General features: G+C 36.1%; 1 protein-coding gene and 1 pseudogene across 1 annotated transcript in view; one reads left to right on the plus strand and one right to left on the minus strand.

Moving 5' to 3' along the window:
• Nucleotides 1–3,852: 3,852 nt before the first annotated feature.
• LOC148949791 (small nucleolar RNA U3) lies at nucleotides 3,853–4,077 on the plus strand (annotated as a pseudogene).
• A 2,448-nt stretch (nucleotides 4,078–6,525) lies between these two features.
• Dop1R1 (Dopamine 1-like receptor 1) overlaps nucleotides 6,526–22,890 on the minus strand; it is a 98,651-nt gene continuing 82,286 nt past the window's right edge. The window contains exons 2-3 of the mRNA XM_089093095.1: nucleotides 11,900–12,053; nucleotides 6,526–7,257 (exon numbers count right to left, since the gene is read on the minus strand). Coding sequence (XP_088949221.1) covers nucleotides 6,619–7,257; nucleotides 11,900–12,053 — 793 coding nt within the window. The 3' untranslated portion in view covers nucleotides 6,526–6,618. The remainder of the gene's footprint in view (nucleotides 7,258–11,899; nucleotides 12,054–22,890) is intronic.

The raw sequence follows: 22,890 nt of genomic DNA on the forward strand, positions 1-22,890 counted from the left end.
TATTTGATTCTGTGAAGTGTTGTAAAATCCTAAGAAATACCTGTAATAATTGATAATGGAAGAGTTTAGTTACATGCAAACTGTAAAAGCATAGATTCTGAAACATTTGAATAGTTTCTTGATTCTGTGAAAGGTTGTAAAATCCTTTAGTAGCTAAAAAGATATCTGTATCAATTGATAATGGCAGATTTTAGTTACATGCATACTGCAAAAGCATAGATTCTGTACCATTTGAATAGTTTCTTGATTCTGTGAAGTATTGTAAAATCCATTTGATGCTAGAAAAAAATTAAAATCAAAAAATAAAAGTTGAATAATTTCCAAGTTCAAAAAATTCTGAGTAAAAAAAAGAAAAGTGCTGCTACAAACATTATTTTTCTAGTAGTAAAAGTCACGACTAACATATCTATAACATTCTGATTTTGTATTTCGAAAATAATAAATGTAATTTTTTTTGTTTTAAGTATAATTCATGTCATTCTGACATTTAAAAAAAAGTTGAAACATTTTTCATGTTAAAATATATACAAATTGCTTATCTCCATCTTACTTTGAGAATCAATAGATTTTTAAAATAATAAAAAAATTGAATAATTTTCCAAGTAAAAAATCCAAGTCAGAAAAAAAGTGTCACTACAAATATTATTTTTCTAATACTAAAAGTCACGACTAACATCTCTATATCATTCTCATTTTGTATTTTGAAAATATTAAATGTGATTTTTTTTAGTTTTAAGTATATTCCATGTCATTCTAAGACATATAAAAAAAAAGTTGAAAAAAATTATGTAAAAAAATAAATAAAAGTTAAAAAAAACTTCAAAAAAAAGTATAAAAAATGGAAGGAGCAGTCAAAAAGTTGGGATTAGGAGGCTGAGCTCCTTTGTGGCTAGGGTTATTCGTGGTGGCTATCCTTAATATTTCAAATCCATAACCACCCTACTACTTGATTTCTAAGGATTTCTATGAATTGTTCTGAATTTCTATATCAAAATTCTTTTCTTGATAAACACGACTTTATTAGTTTCATTTTTTTAGCATAGTCCATTGCTAAAGAATATTTTATGCTGCCCATACTCTTCCTTATGTACTTGTGTATTATAGTGACCACAGTCAAAGTGATAAGCTAGGTCAAGTCGCAATGTTCTGAATTTCTGTATAAAAATTCTTTTCTTAGCGCTTACGACTTTATTAGTTTCAACTTTTTAGCATACTCCAATGCTTAAGAATGTTTTATATTGCCCACACTCCTCAATTGGTACTTGTGTATTATAAAGAACGCAGCCAAGAAGTAAAGCTAGGTCAAGTAACAAGATCACCTCTTTTCTTGACACGTTCGACTTTATTAGTTTCAACATTTTAGCATACTCCATTGCTAAGGAATATTTTATACTGCCCACACTCCTCAATTGGAACTTGTGTATTATACAGACCACAGTCAAGAAGTGAAAGCTAGGTCAAGTCACGAGATCGCCTAGTCACCCCTAACTGTTTCCACAGATTGGTATAAAGGATGTTCTTCTAATCATTTTCTAACATTTATGTCACGTTGCGTAAAACTTACCATCCCTCAGCCTTACCACTTTCATACCATCCAATTAAAAATATGAATATTGTCGAGCTCTGTCTCATCCTATTATTCAAATCATTAATGATGACCATTCAAACCAGAATTATGCAAAGGAGATATCTTCTTGATACCTGTAATAATGTATGCGATACCGGACGAGATCTGAGATGCCTTTAAGATATATGCTATTAACCTGTTTAACAGGCTTTTACCAATGACATTAAATCTAGTGTCCAATGTATACGTAGCACACGCTGTTTGACAGGCTTTTACCAAGGACATTACATCTAGCTTTGAATATATTATGGGCACAGTACTAATGTTCTTATGAACATGCATTAATTTATGTATAATCATTTTACCTTAAAATTAATATTTTGGAGCAGTGAAAGAATATCGTATGGATGTCTTAATCACTTATGGCTTATGGAATAGTTACAGTGTTTTAATAAATAAAAAAAAGAGGCCTTTTTTGGCCTCTCAGCCCTCTCTGAAGTTTATACGATCACTTCTTTCATGAGAACCATAAAAGCCCCCAGGGTAAAGATCACAACACCTGCCTTCGGGATCAGGGGGGTCGTGACGACCCTACAGTTTTTGATATATGATCTGTGGGCCATTTTATGTAAAATAGCTATCTCAAAATTTTTGCCGGATGCCCTTGGGGAAAAAAAGGGCATGGGAGGGATGGTTACCCTCAAATATCTTTTGAAACTCAAAAAATGAACTAGAACTTTCAATTTTCAATCAAATGAGCCCTCCGCAATTTGATGGAAATCACAATTTGATTTCCAATTAAATTGTGGGACTTTATTGTCCCAGGGGTTCAACTCCCTTCCCTAAAAAGTCTTCTAGTTGAAAGTTGGATTTGGTAGATGCCCAAGTTTATACAAGCATTCCTTCCATAAGAACCATATATGCCCCCAGGGCATAACGTACAGCCCTTGCCTGAGGGTAAGTTAGTTGCCCTCCAATCACTTCCGACTATATAAAGGGCACTAGCCCTTTGAATTTCCAATCGAAAAAGCCCTTTTTGAAGTTTCTACGACAAAGCTTTCTATAAAAACCTTATATGCCCCCCGGTCATAACTTAAAACCCTTGCCCTGAGGGCTATGGGAGAGTCTCCTCCTCAAAAATATAATTTATATCTGGAAATCAACTACGCTGAACAAAATGGCTATCAAAAATTTTGATTGGATGTGTCGAGGGAACTGGTGGGCGTGGAAGGGGTATTAGTCACCTTTCAATCACTTCTGACCCTTAAAAAGGGCACTAGAGCTCTCGATTTCCAATCGAATGAGCCCCCTTTGAAGCTCCTACGACGAAGTTTCATTCCTTCCATAAGATCCATATATGCCCCCAGGGCATAACTTATAACCCTTGCCCCGACGACTGTGGGGGGAGTGTCCTGCTCAAACATATAATTTCCAGAATTTTCAACTTCGTTGAACAAAATGGCTATATTAAAATTTTCATTGGGTGTGTTTGGGGAAATGGTGGGTGTGGAAGGGGCGTTATTTGCCTTCCAATCACTTTTGACTATTAAAAAAGGAACTAGCCATTTCAGTTTCCAATCGAATAAGCCCTTTCTGAAGCTTCTGCGACAACACTTTCTATAAAAACCTTATATGCCCCCGGGACATAACTTACAACCCTTACCCTGTGGGATGTGGGGAGTTGTTATCCTCAAAGACCTAATTTCCTGAATTTTCAACTACGTTGAACAAAACGGCTATCTCAAAATTTTGATTGGATTTGTTTGCGGAAAAGGTGGGCGTGAGAGGGGGGTTATTTGCCCTCCAATCACTTTCGACTATTAAAAAGGGCACAAGCCCTTTGAATTTCCAATAGACTTAGTCCTTTTTGAAGTTTTTTAAACAAAGCTTTCTATAAAAACCTTATATGCCCCCAGGGCAAAACTTACAACCCTTGCCCTGAGGGCTGTGGGGGAGGTTCCTCCTCAAAAACATAATTCCTATCTGGAAATCAACTACGCCAAACAAAATACTTATCTCAAAATTTTTATTGGATGTGTTTGGGGAACTGGTGGGCATGGAAGGGGTGTTAGTTGCCTTCCAATCACTTTGACCCTTAAAAAGGGCACTAGAACTCTCGATTTCCAATCGAATGAGCCCTCTTTGAAGTTTCTACGACGACCCCTTCCATATGAAGTGTGTCTGGGAAAAAAAGAAAATAATAACACATTGGAGCCGTATGGTCTTTACAATAGGCAACGCTATAGCATTGCCTCTGAGACACAAGACCGGACTTATTAAATGTTAATATCATACTTTACAAGATCATTTCTGTAGTAAGATTATTTGGGTATCACTGGAAACTGACAATTCCACTAAAATTCATGATGAGTGGAAAAGTCTGCTTCTGAGCAAGAGAAGGATATGTTTGGGCTTATATCTGAATCTGGTCATTAAGGACTATTTCTGGCTGCTGTTAGAGCGTCCAACTACTTTATTGTTCAAGAAGATTGTAGGCCTAGTAAATTGAACAACGATAGTGATGGAATTCCAATTAAAGAATAGGAAATCCAACAAACAAGACAGCAATCCAACAAGGATCTTAAAATCCAATATGTTGTGTTTAAAAAATCAATGTGGGTATGAGAATCCAACCTATTTGTTCCTCAACAAATTGGATATTCAATAATGATAATTCAATTCCAAAATTTTCTCTGATATTCAATTTAAGCTGTTGAAATTCCAATTTTGCTGTTTATAAATATTAGAAACAATTTTTGTTGAATCTCAAACAATTTTTTTTACAGTTTATTCTGGTATAAAAATTAGTTGTTAAAGTACTAGTAGCACGAAAATGAAACATTTGTCTGCCCCTTAAGCCCGTCTTAGGGCTATTCATACCTGACGACCGTGATATTGTAATATTTAGTTTTCGTTTGATTAACAATTATGAAGCTTTTAGGTCAGTTTTGCCACGCTGAACTGTGATGATAAACATCAAATTTCAAAGGTTTAATTCAGCTAGCTTTGCCACTTACCTTTAAACATTGAAGAAAACTTGTGCGGAAAGCAAATACCCTATATGACCGGAATTATAGTTTATTGACATTTCGTCAAGTTCCTGCAGCAAAAATACAAGACATATTTTATTGAGGAGGTTAAAAGTTTATTTTAAAGGTGTTTTGAAGATAGCCATACAGCTTTGGCAAACACCATAGCCGGCTTGAATGGTCATCATTATGTTTGATAATTTTTTCCATGAATAGTTTGCCGCAAGGATTGCAAGCACTAAGACGAAGATTTTAGTTTATTGACGCTACGGCAATTTCCAGCTGTAAACAATCTAAATTTCTCCGAAAGGCTATATCTTGGGAAAGAAGGTCATCTTCTTTCAAATTATACGATGTTGATTCACATATTTGTAATTAAAGAAATGTTTAATTGCTGAGGTCCAAAGTGCCGTATTTTTCACATTTAAAGACGTTGCCTCATATTTCTTTGTTGATGTAGTCATGACTATTTCTAGTTTTGATCCGAGAGAACAGTTTGAAAAAAATATATTTTCGTTATAACTAGATTGCTATACATAACAAATTGCAGCAGTCTTTAACTACTGCTATTTTTCTTTCCTATACCAAATTTATTTATGCTATGATACCATCTATCCCTATTTGGGCCAACCTGGTCATTATAGCATCCTGATAAAAATACCATATTTCTACCTATGATCTCTTCTATTTATTCCTTTAACTGTATACCAATTTCGCGTATGTCACTACTATCTCCGTCAGTCGGTTCAGTCGGGACTATGACTTATACCTTACAACTTTTGATCGTAAAATGTGAAACTGATATTCCATTATTGATACCTTCCTAACCTTAACAAAGAAAATTAGAAGCTTCTTTCTTCATCAGTAGACCTACTCCGACGGAGTACTCCAGCAAGGACGTAGTACTCTCTCCACTCATTGTACTCCCTGTCTTCTCCCTGTCTGCGTACCCCATCCTTCTTTTCTCAATGATCAAATTCGTATTGCCTAGTTTCATGTTTCATAAACCCGAGAGATGAGTTCTTGAACCTCCTAAAAGTTTAGTTCAATAAGTCTGAATTCTTCAGTCAAAAGGTCAATAGAATAGTTGTCTTTCAACGCCGTAACACATTCTATATTGGACTTTTCCTACTATTCAAATCATTGGAATTATTATAACCTCAGGAAAATCAATGAGTGCAACCAGGGCCGTTTTGCCAGTTTGGTTAGAACTAGCGTAAAACTAGTACTTAATTTGTAGCAATCTACTATCTTTACTATTTGCTCATTATTCAATCTGATCTAAGATATGGTGCCAATCATCCCTATTTGCACCAGCCTAAGGTTCGAGCTCCCTACCAATTTCCCTTCTTAGGTACAAGTTAATTCAGGTTCCCTACCTGAAATACTTCCACGGGGTCCTACCTGATGCTTCCACGGATATTATCTTACTGAATGAAAAATTCATCCGGTTCATTACTGTCTACAAGGGTATATCCCACCATTAATGATACCTGACATTTTCTGTTCATAAAGTTAGCATCTAAAAGTTTGTTAATAACAAGTTTCTAACCTTAACAAAGCCTGGAAAGTTTCTTATCCATTAATGAGTCCTATAAACAAATTTACCAAATATTACCTAATTTCACGTTTTGAGAAATCGCTACTAATAGTTTTTCACTAATTTTATTTTCCCCTATTGGCTATATATCTCAAATGTCACTGTAAATCAAATTCTTTGGGGATGCCATTTTAGGCTTAACCATCATGCATGAGAATCCATAGGAATTTGAAGACATTCCCCCCTCCCCTGAACTATAAATAATATATCACTGTGCACAGACGGACCAAGGGAACCTTGGGGAGGGACTGTCTCACCAAAATTCCCTTTCTGCCACTTTTGTTGAATATTCGACTAAATAGAATTTATCAAAAACGAACAGTAAGAAACTAAGTTTTATTAATACATATTTACAGACAGAAATACGTTAATTCTCCCCGCAGTTCAGGGCCAAATCCAATACGCCCCTTTCATCGAAGGCCTCACAGCATATGGCTCGGCAGCAGGGCGTTTGAAACTCTTTTTGAACTTATTCCACTGACAATAGCACTATCACTTGAGTATCTTTTACCATTATCATTAATATAAACTGCGTGGGGGTGAATTGGATCAGTAGAACATGCAGTACTCCTCCTAGAATTTCTGGGTTTTGTACACCTATCAGACAAAATTTTCTGGAAAGCTTCTCGAAACTCTAAATTAAATATAGAATATATAATTGGATTAAAAGCACTATTGGAATATCCCAACCACGTCAGCACTTTGAAAGCGAGTTCAGGGATGCACGTTTTACAAAATGCAGTCACAATATTTATGCAAAAGAAGGGAACCCAACACACAAGAAAGACCCCCATTATTATTCCAACAGTTTTGGCAGCTTTATGATCTGACACTGGATATGATTGATTGATCACTTGTTCTTCTTCTCCTTGGAGCAAACCAAGCACAACCGGTCTTGTTTGTGCCTTTATCTGCTCTACATGCATTTTAGCGTAGAAATACAGTCTGCTGTAGATACCTAGCATGACGAGGCATGGTAAGTAAAAACTGATGCACGAAGATACTACGGCATAAGTTGGTGTGAGATCCAAGGCACAATATGGTATCACATCGCCACCCATCTGAAAATAATTTAAAAATGTAAGTTTAAGGGCAAATTGTGTCAAGTAAAACCCGCTCCTAGACATAAGTAATCTAACCAAAGCACAGACTTCTCATGCTCAGACTGCAGTACCCATGGAGGCGAAATATATTTTTTCTAGTCCAAAATCACATCAACTGTCTTATTATACCCTTAACTATTATGTCATATTGATGCTACTTATAATTAATGAACATAAATACTGATACAAGGTACAAGGGTATATCATACTTATTTGAAATAATAATAATAATGCAAAAATTCATGAACTGAATAGCTGGAGGGTCATAAGTCTGACTCGGCCCAACCGTTAGTAGTGTGTTATTAATTACCGCGAAGGGGACAAGACCTGCCAGACAGGTTTCTAGTACTTTCAGGGACACAAGAAGTGCCAGACAGGTTTTTCTAGGGTCATTACCCAAGCTACTCATATTTCCTGCTTTAATATATACAAAGTGTAATCCAGCTTTGGTCAAAGGCTAATATATTCATTTTTTTGTATAAAATATGGGCGAAGAAAAAGATTCTCATCAGTTTGAAAAAACAATTTCAACGAGCCGAATAGTTTACTTGCTTTTTTTGATTAATTATTCGCACTCAAATGGAAAACTCCAAAAGAAATTTGGTAAGTAAATGTTTTTTCTTGCTTTATAATAAAAAAGAAACTATTTATATATTAAATTATAGCATGATTATCTGACATGTAGGTTCATATCAGATACTTGAATTACAGCTTAATTTTTCTGTGGATAGCTCCGTTATCATCGGCTTAAGTATGTTTACCGTATTGGGGAATAAAAAACATATGACTATAAGCTTCTAATCAGCTCATCTTTCGTGAAGAAAATATAGCCTATTTGAGATTTAAAATATCTTTAAAAAACATACAGTGTGTGTTTTAAAAAAGTGCAAAACATCTTTAGGGTAGGGGGGGGCTTTGGTTTTAAGGTGGGGGGGCCCCCCCCCCCCCCCCTATTAATATTCGGAATAAAATCTGTTGAAACTAATATGCAGATTGGGCTATATTTTTTTGCGCATCGTATCTAAAATATTGATAGGTTAAGCTCCTCCTTCTTAGGGAGTCATGTTTCTTTTTTATTATTTAGTTTAAGCAGATGGAATTTAAGTTCTAATCGGCTCACCTTTCGTAAAGAAAATAAAGTCTATCGTAAGATTTAAAATTGTTTTAATAAACATACAGTGTATGTTTTAAAAAGTACGAAACATCTTTAGTGTTTGGGGTGGGCATTGGTATTGAGGAGAGGTGATGCTCCCATTAATATTCGGAATAAAATCTGTTGAAACTAATATGCAAATTGTGCTTTATTTTTTAATGCGCATCGTATCTATAATATTACTCTGTAGATTAAGCTCCTCCTTTTTAGGGAGCCATGTTTCTTTTTTATGATTTAAGAGTTTAAGCAGATGGAATTTTGAGCGAAATAATTTCCCCCATCAGTTTTAATTGTCTCTCTTGCTGTCAGTTGAAAAAGCATACATTTTTCTTTCTTTTATACTGTGTGGTGAAAGAGATTATTTCACAAATTGTGTTATATTCTTTTGCGCATCGTATCTAAAATATTGATAGGCTAAGCTCCCTCCTTTTAGGGAGCCATGTTTCTTTTTTATGATTTAAGAGCATAAGCAGATGGAATTTTGAGCGAAATAATTCGCCCCCATAAGTTTTAATTGTCTCTCTTACTCTCAATTGAAAAAGCATATTTTTTTCTTTTATCCTGTGTGGTGAAAAAGAGATTATTTAATCCCCTTTTTAAGTGTTACCTGACGAAAAAACTATAATTTTACTTTTTTTTCAAGGAAAATGGTTGTCAATATCCAGAGCAGAAAAGACCAAAGGTAGATGACAGATCCAGATCTAACAAGGATAATCTAGACTTGATTACCTCAATGAATATGATAAGGGGAATCAGTGATCATGTACGTGCCTCCACGTGCTAACCAGGAGATCTCTGAAGAGTTAGCTACTGATGTCTCTCAAATGACACCAACTGTTGACGTAGGTGACTTCACGCGCTAGTTGCGTATATTAGGTCATGGGCCAATTGTGGGAAAAAGAGGAGGGGTGGAGGGGGAGGGACACAAAAAAAACCCTATTTGTATTTTACATAAATGAGAATTCTTAATAGTCTTTTTTTCTTCAAGATTTTATAATACACCTACAATTTCGCAAGGGGAGAAATAGATCCCGACCGATAGTTGTGTGTGTATTAACTCATGGTTCAATCGTAGAAAAAAAGCCAGGTATTTTTACCAGGTATTTTTCAAACTCTTGGGGTAAATTCTCCCTGTTGAATTGACAACCCTGGCAGGTCTAGAGGGAGGAACATCCTATTCCAATTCTAGGTTGGTTATAATAAACTAGGATTGATCTCTTAATCAGATATTTTAAGTTTGAAACATTATGGGACTTTTGGTACTTATTTAGTAGCCGGTAAACATGCATGTAGAACAGCATTGAAATCTCAAAGATGCCTAGTAAGGTATTGCTGACTCCGTGAAAAATATTTAAAATTCAGTTTTTTTGGGTTGAAGGGGCAAAAAAAGCTACCTAGGTTAGGTTGGTTTAGGTTAGGCTATGTATTTAATATATGCCATGCTTTACCCCCACCCCCTAATGTACAAATAAATAGCATAAAATTTGTTTCTAAACTATTATATTTTTATCATACTTATTTTTATTTCATTAGCATTAACCAAACTTCACTTCTTGCGTGTTTACAAAGTACTAAATAAGTACCGGACTTTCTTCTGCTCAATTATTTTCTGTGAAATTAATATCGTAAATAGGCGAAATAAGAAATTGGTTAAGTTGTCTGCAGCTATTTTGTATGACTGAAGTGTATGAGTATTTAGCCAGCATAATAGTAGGTGTAAAGTAAGTTTTGACCGGGGAGGGGGGGGGAAATTGCTACAGTTTTCTTTGAGTTTATAAAATAATGGATATTCCACATAGAAAATAATTCCTTTTTTTATAGATTAACATTGGGGAATTATCGCGTCTTCCATCAACATCAGCTCAAGGATCAATTATTTACAATGAGCCTACACAGATCCTAACACCACCCGTGGATTTTCAATATAGTGCTGTAGTTGACGATAATATAGAGGGGCAAAGGGGGTTCTTAAACGATCTTTTTGCTGATATAGCTAGCACAAAGGATTTGAAATGTGATATAGACATGACTGAGGACCCGGAATGGTCAAACAAGTTTATAAATGAATATTTTGGTGATTTCCCCCAAAGTGCATTTAAACTGGGTTTGCATGCTACTTTTATTGATGGTGATACACATGAAAATCAAATTGTGTCAAAAGACGATATGGGGGGGGGATTGATCAGCTATCACCAAATACATGTATTATTTTGGACGATTTTACTCGTGGGTTAATCGAAAACCCACCCACCCACTATTTTAATGGATAATATTGAATTTCAAGATAAATCCGCAATAGCTGATCAGCTATCCCCAAACACACTGGAAGCTATGCGTAGTGAATTTGGTGATTTCAGACCATGCCCCATCCCCATTATTGCGATTGAAGAGACTGGTTGTGGTGCTTTTGAATCGGGGGATTTTATGCCACCCTCCACCCCCACTATTGAGGTTGAACAGAGTGGGGATGATATTGAAACATCGTCACCACCTACAATTACACTACGGGATTTTTTCATGTCTAACTCTGCCTTGAACAATACTAATGTTTACACGGCCGTTTTCGATGACCCCTTTAACTCTTTAATGTCAGGGAGTATAGTAACAGACCCCTTGGCTATTATAAACTCCTAAGTTGACAAGATTCGAGCACTTCTTGAACAACAGATGAGGATGTGGGGAGGGAGGGACAGTTTAAAGGCGTCAATAGCACTAAAAATATTTTACTTAAATGAAAATGCGAGCCACCTTTATTCTATATATTTACATACAGAGATGCTACCAATTCACCCGCATTTAGACAGTTATGAGGAGGTATTTTTAGATTGGATTAATAGCATCGTAACCAAACTGGATAACTATAATGAGGGGGGTAGTGGGTCGGTTGTCTTATTTATTGAAAATTTAAACGTCAATATTTGTAGATTCAAAAAAGATTTTATTTTAAGAGGGGGGAGTGGGCATATTGAATTAAAATATCAATCAGATTTAGAGGGTTGTCAGGGAATACAACGAATCTGTTTCGATGCTAGGCTACAGTGTTTCAAGTATGCATTTTTGATCGCGGCATTCTGATACCTGAAAGATAAGGCTTCTAAGTAAAAGTTGGACAAATTGGCAGCTAATGGGGATGGGTCAAAGTTTCCTAAAGTAGTTTTCGATTGTTTAAATGGTCAATTTTCCGTAACATTAAAAGGGATAGATATTTTTGAGCGGGCTAATGAACATTTAAAGATTGGTGTTACGGTTTTTTTGGGAAACGTGGCGAGTATTTTTTCTTATCTTTTACAAATTGTATCCAAAGAAATTAGTGTATCCCAAGAAAGAACAGATAAACCTGATAAGAGATACTCGAAGGTACTTTTAGTTTCAGATGATTTCCTGGATGATTTCATAATAACAGAAAAAGATTTTGATAGCTGAATTATAAAGACAGGGCTATTTTACCATTGGTTTATTGTTGGGTGGTCGATGCAGATCGAGTGAGATTGGAAGGAAGGATATCAGTCCTGCCAGTATCCATATTGATGCTATAGAAATGCATATGACGCGCTTAGTCATCCACTGGCAATACCTGAGGGGATCCTTAATATGAATGTATCTGAAAAAATTGATTAGTTAGTATTTGCAGTAAATTTATTTTACATAAACATAAATAAGTTGTCAAATCAAGAGCGACACAAATGTTCTGACTTATTGAAGTGGGACAGACTTGTTTGAGGACTAAAAAGAAACTCGTATATCTTAGAGGTATAACTAGTACAATACAAAAGTCCTGCAAACAACATAATTAATCGTTCTGACTGGTCAAAATCGACTGGAATTATTCCGTCTGTTGTCCACAAAGGGTGGATTTCAAAAAAGGATGATTTGGCAACTTGAGATATGTTCAAGCTTCAAGCGTAATTTTTTCAATTGACCACCATGAGCGGACATGGCAGATACCATTTGTGATTGGAGAAAACGGAACTTAGAACGGCTTTTTTCCAAACTGTATACTAATTCTCATAATAACCTCTTCCCAAACCATTTAAGGACACCCTTCTTTTCGTTTCCTCTCAGATGAAAAAGTACGAATTTTGGCAACTTATAGTCATTCAACCTTAACACGTGACTAAAACCATCTTGACCTTTGTTCTATTATAGCCCTAGAAAGTAGGACACAGCTATGTGTTTTTCCAAGCTTGTTGTTTGATACAGCATACTAGTCGATCAAAAGTGCAGCTTATTGGTCAGTTAAACAAGCCCATAAATTTTCTTATATAGTTCATCTAGAACATATCTAGCAAAAAACCTTTTGAAACTTTTACGGTTCAGAACCATACTTGACCAAAGTCATTATCGTGGTTTCTAGTATCTTAATCTAGTATCTTAACCTTGTTGTTTGATACAGCATACTACTCGATCAAAAGTGCAGCTTATTGGTCAGTTAAACCAGCCCTTAAATTTTCTTATATAGTTCATCTAGAACATATCTAGCAAAAAACCTTTTGAAACTTTTACTGTTCAGAATCACACTTGAACAAAGTCATTATCGTGGATTCTAGTATCTTAATCTTAATCTTAATCTAGTATCTTAATCTAGGCTCGAAGAACTATGTTCCTAAATATCAAACTTTTTCAACTATGAAAAAGTATTCTGCACACTGGATTTTCTACTTTTCAAGTCTTTACTGCATCCACCATTCATATTAATAATCCTGCTTAGTTAAGTATAGCTATTCAGTCGGTTGATCTTCCTTAGCCCTTATCCATCATTACCTTCTCCTCAATAATTTTTAACTTCAGTCACTTAGTCTTCAAGAAACTAATTTTCAATTCTACTCTCGCACCCTGAACTTTCAAAGCCATTTCATTCATTTGACGTTCATTGGTCGTTTATTTGACCAACATTATTATTTGGAAAACTTACAATATCTGTATAGTCTAAATCTAGGAAAGCTTTAAGTTCCCATTTCACAACATGGTTTTCCACAGTCTTTGCGGCGTTTCTTAGAACACAGTCTGTGTAAATAATTTAAACAAAGTGGGACAAGACACAATCCTGCATGACTCTTGGGAACCAATTATTGTTCTTGCAAAGACCAAGTTCTTGTAGTTTTGATGTTTTGTTTCTATAAGACTGACATTAAAATAAAATAAAGAATGTAGGTCATTACAAAGGATGGTGGCATATCTTAGTGTTTGTGTCGACCAGAGCCCATTTTAAAGCAAAATTTATTTTTTAAGCATAATGGGCACATTGTATAATTGTGGGGGGTTGACCTACCCAATAACCTGAAAGATATAGTTACTAGACTGTTCAGCAATGCTGAACAGAATGGCTGTCTTAAAATTTTGATTGGAAGTATTCGAAAAAATATGGACTAAAGTGGAGGGCCGATTGCCCTCCAATCACTTTTGACCCTTAAAAAGGGCACTATAACTTTTAATTTCCAATCAAATTAGTTCCTTTAAATTATCAATGATATTACTAGCTATGATAATGGTACTAAAGTATACACACAGTGTATTCTTGGTAGTTCAAGCTCCACCACAACTTACCCACAAAGGTCTAACTTCATAATGTAAGCCGTAATTGTGACCTTGCTTTGTCACCCTTTTGCCAATCTTCTTGATCAGAGTTCATTTCGATTTAGTTCAATATCTGCCAAAATATTCCTTGAAAGCTTCAACTTAATACCCTTAGCTTGTGTAGTAGCAATAGTTGTAGTAGTAGTAGCAGCATTAGTAACAGTTGCGCATAGCACCTTTAGTTGTTTTTTTTTTACATCCCCTTCAACACACGATGAAAGTGAAGATGAAGATTTATGAGTGGGAGGATAATGGAATATGAGTTTGAAAAGATCACCATAGGTTTTATTGGAGGTGGAGTTGTTGGCTTGTTATGCTTGTGAGTGTATTTTTCACATTTTCATTTTGTCATTTTTTTTGGAAACCGTGGCCCATTTGGTTCTAACATTATAATAATGTATCATAGATATTAGCTTTGTCATATACAGATCCAACTATAATATGGCTTCAGCATAATTCAAATTAGTGGTTTATACACTTGGTCACAAACACGAGCTAGTTCCTTGTAAATATCCTATTGAAGTTTGGAGGGTTTGAAATTTTTAGACCAAATTCTGAATTCAAAATTTCTACAAAAGATTTATTCTTTTTAGTTTTAAATTGGCCATAACAAATTTTTGACGGCTTAAAATGATTTGATCTTATTCCAGGTCACAACCACGGGCGTTGTTTGGGGGTGGCAAGGGGGGAAGTTGCCCCCCCCCAATAATGTGGAGTAAAAAAAATATTATACATCCCATGCCCTTTGACTATCCAGATATGGACCCCTCTTGGCCCCCCCCCCCCCCCCAATAGAAATGCTGGAGATTCGCCCCTGGTCACAACCACCATTTACCATTATTTTCATTAGCTCCTTTTATTCTCACCTTGAGTTACCTTAGTAGTTAAACAGACCCCCCCCCCAAAAAAAAAATCCATAAGAAATGAAGATTGACTTTGAAAATTAAAACGGGCCAAAATTAGCTTAAATGTGATTTAGCACGTCAGTGTTTCTACTTAATTTGAAAGGATTGGGTTTAAACTGGCGTGGAGTTGCTGCCACCTAAACTCTCAGAAGGTTAAAGTGTCATATGCCCTTTACTGAAAACTAAAAAAATTAAAACTTGAATCTAATCTTAAACTAAAAGTAAATTTAACAAGCTGAAGGAAAAACTGCTCAAAATCTGTTAAATTCAGTGAAGGTCAAATGCAGTTTTAGAGTTTTGAGAGGATTGAGGGGGCTGGAATACTCCTCTTGTTCGTAGTAATCTATGTTAGTTTTAACGTTAGTTCAGTGAAGCTCAAATGCAGTTTTAGAGTTTTGAGAGGATTGAGGGGGCTGGAATACTCCTCTTGTTCGTAGTAATCTATGTTAGTTTTAACGTTAGTTCAGTGAAGCTCAAATGCAGTTTTAGAGTTTTGAGAGGATTGAGGGGGCTGGAATACTCCTCTTGTTCGTAGTAATCTATGTTAGTTTTAACGTTAGTTCAGTGAAGCTCAAATGCAGTTTTAGAGTTTTGAGAGGATTGAGGGGGCTGGAATACTCCTCTTGTTCGTAGTAATCTATGTTAGTTTTAACTTTGTTGTCATCACTATCAATTGTAATTTACATTCGGTTTAGGTTTCTGTTCATACTAGGGATGATGTTTTATATAAGCTAATTTCTACTCGTTTCAAACTTTTAGTTTAATCTTTATTTTTGATGGCGAAAATTTGTTCTTCTTAAGTTTCTTTTCACTTTTTACTTGAGATAGTTATTGCAATTATTAAAATTAACGAAGTGGGCCAATAGATTTTACTTAAAAGAGTATTTAATATTAATTGAGATTAGCTTGATGAAATATTGACTCAGATTAAATAAAACTTGAATTTATTTTTAGCTATTAATTCAATTTAGATTAAATTAAATGTAATATTAATAGAAACAAGGCAGTACAGTTAGTAGAGTTAAAAATAGAGTTAAAAATAAGTAGAAAAATATCTCTATTTCTCTTTCTCAAAACTGGGGCACAGGTTACTTGAAAATGGCGTATTTTGGATCATTATTATTATTTTGGATCATTATTTTGGATCATGACATATTTGGATCACTAGTACGCAGATCATTATTTGGATATGACGGATTTCTGCGACAGTTTTTTTTTATACTAGAAGGACTATTTTTTTTATTTTTTTGTAACCCACAAATGATGTGTGCAATTTTTCGTCTTTGGTGTATAAGTGTAAGAGTTAAAAACTACCACTGCCTGGCCGAAATGTCTTTTGACATAATCTACGTAAGATTCTGCTTCCTTAGAGTATGTGAATACGGCAGTCCACGGTATTTTGTGTACTAGCCAGCCACCTTCCAAAACTCTCTGGCAATGTCACTGGACCACTGAGCCCCTAAATTTTCATCAGTGCATTTTTTAGAGGCTTCGTCCTCATCACCTCGAGCTGTCCTCATCACCTAGAACGAACTAAAGAGCGACGGTGGGAAATTACAGAACTCGATCAACAGAACCATATTCAAGTCAGAACCATTGGTGCTAACCACTGACGTTTGACGCTGAAAGATTAGAGCTGGTTCGACCATTTCTCTCGTGCTATCTATCATAGGCAGCGTAATCGCGCTGCCTAAGTAAAGAACGATGTTGGCACGAAGTATTGTTTTCCCTTTTTTTTGGGAGGGGGGGGATAGACCAGGGCACTTTGTATCGAAGGAATTGTCGTAGAAACTTCGAAAATGGCTCATTCGATTACAAATTGGAGTGGCTAGTGCCCATTTTAATAGTCGAAAGTGATTGGAAGGCAACTATCACCCCTTCTACGCCCACCATTTCCCCAAACACATCCAATCAACATTTTTAGATAGCCTATTTGTTCAGCGTAATTAATTTCCAGATAGACATTATGTTTTTAAGGAGGAGACTCCCCCAGGGCCCTCAGGGCAAGGGTTGTAAGTTATGCCCTGGGGGCATATAAGATTTTTATAGAAAGTGTTGTCGTAGAAACTTCAAAAAAGGATCATTCGATTGGAAATTCAAAGGGCTATGTATTTTTTTATAGTCGAAAGTGACTGGAGGGCAACTAACCTCCTTCTCACGCCCACCTTTTCCCTATACACATCTAAACAAAATTTTTAGTTACCCAATTTGTTCAACGTAGTTGAAAGTTGTGAAAAAAGGTCTTTGATGATGAGCCCCCCCCCACATCCCTCAAGGCAAGGGTTATAAGTTATGCCCTGGGGTATATAAGGTTTTCATAGAAAGTGTTGTCATAGAAACTTCAAAAGGGGTTCATTCGATTGGAAACTGAAATGGCTAGTGCCCTTTTTAATAGTCTAAAGTGATTGGAAGGCAACTAACACCCCTTCCAAGCCCGCCATTTATCCAAACACATCCAATAAAAATTTTGGGATAGCCATTTTATTCAACGTAGTTGAAAGTTCTGGAAATTAGGTATTTGAGGATGATAACCCCCTCAGAGTTCTCAGGGCAAGGGTTATAAGTTATACCCCTGGGGCATATAAAGTTTTTATTGAAAGCTTTGTCATAGAAACTTTAAAAAGGGCGCATTCGATAGGAAATTTAAAGGGCTAGTGCCCTCTTTAATAGTGGAAATTGATTGGAGGGCAACTAAGCCCCCTCTCACGCCCACCTTTTCCCCAAACACATACAGTCCAAATTTTTAGATAACCATTTTTTTCAACGCAGTTGAAAGCTTTGGAAATCAGGTCTTTAAGGATGAACGCCCCCCCCCAAAGCCCTCAGGGAAGGGTTGTAAGTTATGCCCTGAGGGCATATAATGTTTTTATAGAAAGCGTTGTCGTAGAGACTTAAAAAAGGGCTGATTCCGTTGAAAATTGAAATGGCTAGTGGCCGTATTAATAGTCGAAAGTAATTTGAGGGCAACTAAACCCCCTCTCAAGCCCACCATTTCCCCAAACAAATACAATCAAAATTTTGATATATTCATTTTATACCACGCAGTTGAAAGTTCTGGAAATTAGGTCTTTTAGGATGACAACTCCCTCAGAGCCCTTAGGGCAAGGGTTGTAGGTTATGCCCTGGGGGCATATAAGGTTCTTATAGAAAGCATTGTCGTAAAACTTCAAAAAGGGCTCATTCGATTGAAAATTGAACTGGCCATTGCCCTTTATAATAGTTGAAAGTAATTGGAGGGCAACAAACCCCCTTCTCACGCCCACCATTTACCCAAACACATCCAATCAAAATTTTTAGATATTCATTTTGTACCACGTAGTGAAAATTCTGGAAATTAGGTCTTTAAGGAGGACAACCCCCTCAGATCCCTCTGGGCAAGGGTTGTAAGTTATGCCCTGGGGGCATATAACGTTTTTTTTATGGAAAATTTTGTCGTAGAAACTTCAAAAAGGGTTCATTCAATTGGAAATTGAAAGGGCTAGTGCCTTTTTTAATAGGCTGGTCGAAACTGATTGGAGGCAACTATCCTCCCTCTCACGCCCACCATTTCCCCAAACACATCTAATCAAAATGTTCAGATAGCCATTTTTTCAACGTAGTTGAAAGCTCTGGATATTATGTCTTTGAGGATGATCAACCCAACCCCTCCCACCTCACCCCTCAGGGCAAGGGTTTTAAGTTATGCCCTCTTGGCATATAAGGTTTTTATAGAAAGCGTTGTCGTAGAAACTTCAAATAGGGCTCATTCCATTGTAAATTGAAATGGCTATTGGCCGTATTCATAGTCGAAAGTAATTTGAGGGCAACTAAACCCCCTCTCACGCCCACCATTTCCCCAAACAAATACAATCAAAATTTTGATATATTCATTTTATACCACGCAGTTGAATGTTCTGGAAATTAGGTCTTTTAGGATGACAACTCCCTCAGAGCCCTTAGGGCAAGGGTTGTAGGTTATGCCCTGGGGGCATATAAGGTTCTTATAGAAAGCATTGTCGTAAAACTTCAAAAAGGGCTCATTCGATTGAAAATTGAACTGGCCATTGCCCTTTATAATAGTTGAAAGTAATTGGAGGGCAACAAACCCCCTTCTCACGCCCACCATTTACCCAAACACATCCAATCAAAATTTTTAGATATTCATTTTGTACCACGTAGTTGAAAATTCTGGAAATTAGGTCTTTAAGGAGGACAACCCCCTCAGATCCCTCTGGGCAAGGGTTGTAAGTTATGCCCTGGGGGCATAAAAGGTTTTTATAGAAAGTGTTGTCGTAGAAACCTCAAAAAGGGCTAATTTGATTGGAAATTGAAAGGGTCAGTGTTCTTTTTATTAGTCGAAAGTGTAGTCGAAAGTTGCCCCCCTCTCAAGCTCACAATTTACCCAAACACATCCAATCAAAATTTTGAGATAGCAATTTTGTTCAATGTAGATGAAAGTTCTGGAAATCAGGTCTTTGAGGATGACACTCCTCCCAGAGACCTCAGGGCTGAGGTTGTAAGTTATGCCTTGGGGGGCATATAACGTTTTTTCTATGGAAAGTTTTGTCGTAGAAACTTCAAAAAAGGTTCATTCAATTGAAAATTGATAGGGCTAGTGCCTTTTTTAATAGGCTGGTTGAAACTGATTGGAGGCAACTAACCTCCCTTTCACGCCCACCATTTCCCCAAACACATAAAATCCAAATGTTGAGATAGCCATTTTTTCAACGTAGTTGAAAGCTCTGGATATTATGTCTTTGAGGATGATCAACCCAACCCCTCCCACCTCACCCCTCAGGGCAAGGGTTGTAAGTTTTGCCCTGGGGAGATATAAAGTTCTTATAGAGCGTTGTAAAAGAGATAGTCATTTTGTTCAACGTACTTGAAAATTCCGGAAATTATGTCTTTGAGGATGACACTCCCCCCACAACCTTCAGCGCAAGGGTTGTAAGTTATTCCCTGGGGTTATATAAGGTTTTATAGAAAGCTTTGTTGTAGAAACTTCACAAGGGGCTAATTCGATTGGAAATTGAAAGCACTAGTGACCTTTTTAATAGTCAAAAGTGATTGGAGGGCAACTAACGCCCCTCTCAAGCTTACCATATCCCCAAACACATCCAATCAAAATTTTGAGACAGATATTTTTTTCAACTTAGTTGAAAGTTTTGGAAATTAGGTCTTTGCCAGCGTTGTCGTAGAAACTTCAAAAAGAATTCATTCAATTGGGAATTGCGAGGGCTAGTGCCCTTATTAATAGTCAAAAGCGATTGGAGGGTGAATGCTTTCTAAAAGCCAGAATATAATTTGCACTTTTCTGAAAAAATTCTTTTAAATGTTTTCACTTATATCTTTAAGAAAAAAAAATTAATTAAGATTTTAAGGAATAAATATCAGCATGTGTATATTAAAATGACAATACACATTGTTTTCAGGAAATTCATTTGATTTTTTTTTCTGTAAAGTACAAATTATATTCTGACTCTTAGAAAGCATATGGTTTATAGCTCTACTCAGAGTCATTTCTTCTCGTTTTGAGTTTGACCTATTTTAAATTCTGTTTTTTTTTGGGTTTCATTTTTATATTGATACTGATTTGTGGTAGTTGTATGCTTGGTAGATTATTTTATTTAATTTTTGCTTATTTTTGGTTTAATGGAGCTCTTTACTTTTTTTTTGAAAAACTTATTTTTGTGTAAAAGTTTTTTTGATTAATCACAACAGATGACTTCTTAGTCACAGTTACAGCTTTTTCCATTCTTATGAATACATGTTTGTAAATTTCTTTCACTTCCATGTCCATCAGAATCTTTTCTCCCACACAGAGGCTTCCCGAGGGGGAGGGGGGCGTAGAGGGGCGTGCCGCCCCCCCTCCAAAATTTTTTGGCATTTGGCAGAAATTTTGCAAAATCGGCCCAAATTTAGAAAAATTCTTGATTTCTGCAAAAAATTTGGTATAAATCAGGTAACGATTCAGTAAAATTTACGAAGATCGCCCCGCCCCCCCCCCCAATAAAATGAGCCTCAGGACGCCCCTGCTCCCACATATTTGGCGTCATTTACTTTTGCAGATGATGAGTACGCACACCAGTAATCTGTTCTAGGGGCTCACTTGATTGAACTATCAGGTGTGTGGACACCTGAAGAGTTCAAGGTGCTCAAGGTATTGAACTATCTTTTGTATATCCGCCAGATCTCCAGCTCTCCTCGAAGATATCGCTTCTGCGTGATTTTCAATAGTTAACTCTTCAAGGCCAGTCAGGTTCTGCATAAGTTCGTTCAGGAAAAAAAAAGTAGGCATTGCAGATTTCCAAATTGTCTGCTACAATTCAGTTAAGCATCTACCTCTCGTCAGACTGCTTCTCCTTTTCATACTTTTCATTAACGTTTGTTTTATCTCCAGATCAGGAGAAAGTAACGCCCAGTAGTTGTCAGTTTTGTTTGTTGTTTCAGTGTTTCTTTTCCCTTGTTGGCGTTCACTTCAAAGGGTTATTTATTTATGTTTCTTTTGTATTGTTTTGAATATTGAAGACGGCCTGGCAGGGGCCTGGCAGAAATATATGTTTTGGCCTTTTTCTTGGTATCTAAATTATTTTAAATATTTCGTTTTTACCGAACGGCATGGAGAAACAGAAGAAACCGGCTAAGAAATTTAGTATTGTAAGTGCTTGTGGCCCCTCGTCTATCTGCCGACCTGATATAACCTACATTAGCAACAATTGCTGCGTAAGAAGCAATAAAATTAAACCCGAAGCTTTATGTTGCTCTTCGGTTTCTTTTTAAAACTAGTACTTATCTTGATTTAATTGGTCGAAGACCTTGGTCGAAGGTTTGCAAGATAAGCTATATAAGCAGCTCGCAAGAGAAGCTCGCAAATCCAAAATAAAAACTGACCCGATATTTTCTCAACTTCATGAACCAGAATTTGTCTGGAATTGACAATAATAGAAGTATATTTATCGATAGATGGTCGTATCTGATTGTCGATCGTTAAGTTTTGAAAAAAAAAATCATTAGGTCAAACAGTTCGTGGTAACGAACGATAACCAAATTAATAACCAAAACTCTAAAAAAAGGATTTTTGATAACAATATATGCATCAAAAGAATCTACTTCGTTTGGTGATTCAAAATATGTAAAATTTATCAAGTTACGAGTCCAAAGCTACTCCTGCATAAAATCTACGAGTCTGAAAAAATTTGTCTGGTTTTCTAAATAGGGGGTTAACATCCCCGAGGGGGCAAGCAAACCTAATGTAAATTGCACGATCATATTAAGCAAACCAAAAAACACTGTTGTAGGGGCTGTAAGCTCAAACATACAAATTATGGAAATTTGCATTTTTTTTCTGAGAAGAAAGATCAGAGATGCGTGTTTATTTTTTTTTTTCGTGGGTTATCGTATCGAGCCAATGGCTCTTAGAAAATCAAAGACGGTTCGTCCAACGGAAATTAAACATTCTAGTCTACTTTTTAAGTAACCAAAAAAATTGTGTCACAGCAAAGTTGCGCTATCTGCCTTTTTGTATTACCAAATTACAATTTTGACCCAAAGAGGGCAAAGTCACTCATCAATTGAAAATTATGAGATATTCAACCGATTTAAAATTGTTGAGAACTTGTTAAGATAATTGTTAAAATAAAATAGACGGTTAAATATTTTAAAGCTTCATTTAGCCAAGTTGATTCACTTGAGGTTTGATTAAATTATGCAGGCTACATCAATGTATAATTTTGCGTAATTTATTATGGAGGACAATTGGTGACTTATTGCGTAGGTAGAGAGGGGGGAGGTTGCATGATGCCGGAAAAAATGAATTTTTATACCCAAATTTATAGAGCTAATTTTATTTTGACGGTATTTTTTGAACAATTTTACTAGTAAGCATGTATTTCAACCTAACATAAAGATAACATAAAAAACCTTTTTGGTAGACGCTCCACCTCGCTGGGTAAGGAGTATAATGCGTCAAAACCCCCTTAG

This window comes from Artemia sp. Qi Xiang Cuo, chromosome 8 (assembly GCF_049724085.1).
Source record: "Artemia sp. Qi Xiang Cuo chromosome 8, ASM4972408v1, whole genome shotgun sequence".
Lineage (NCBI taxonomy): Eukaryota > Metazoa > Arthropoda > Branchiopoda > Anostraca > Artemiidae > Artemia > Artemia sp. Qi Xiang Cuo.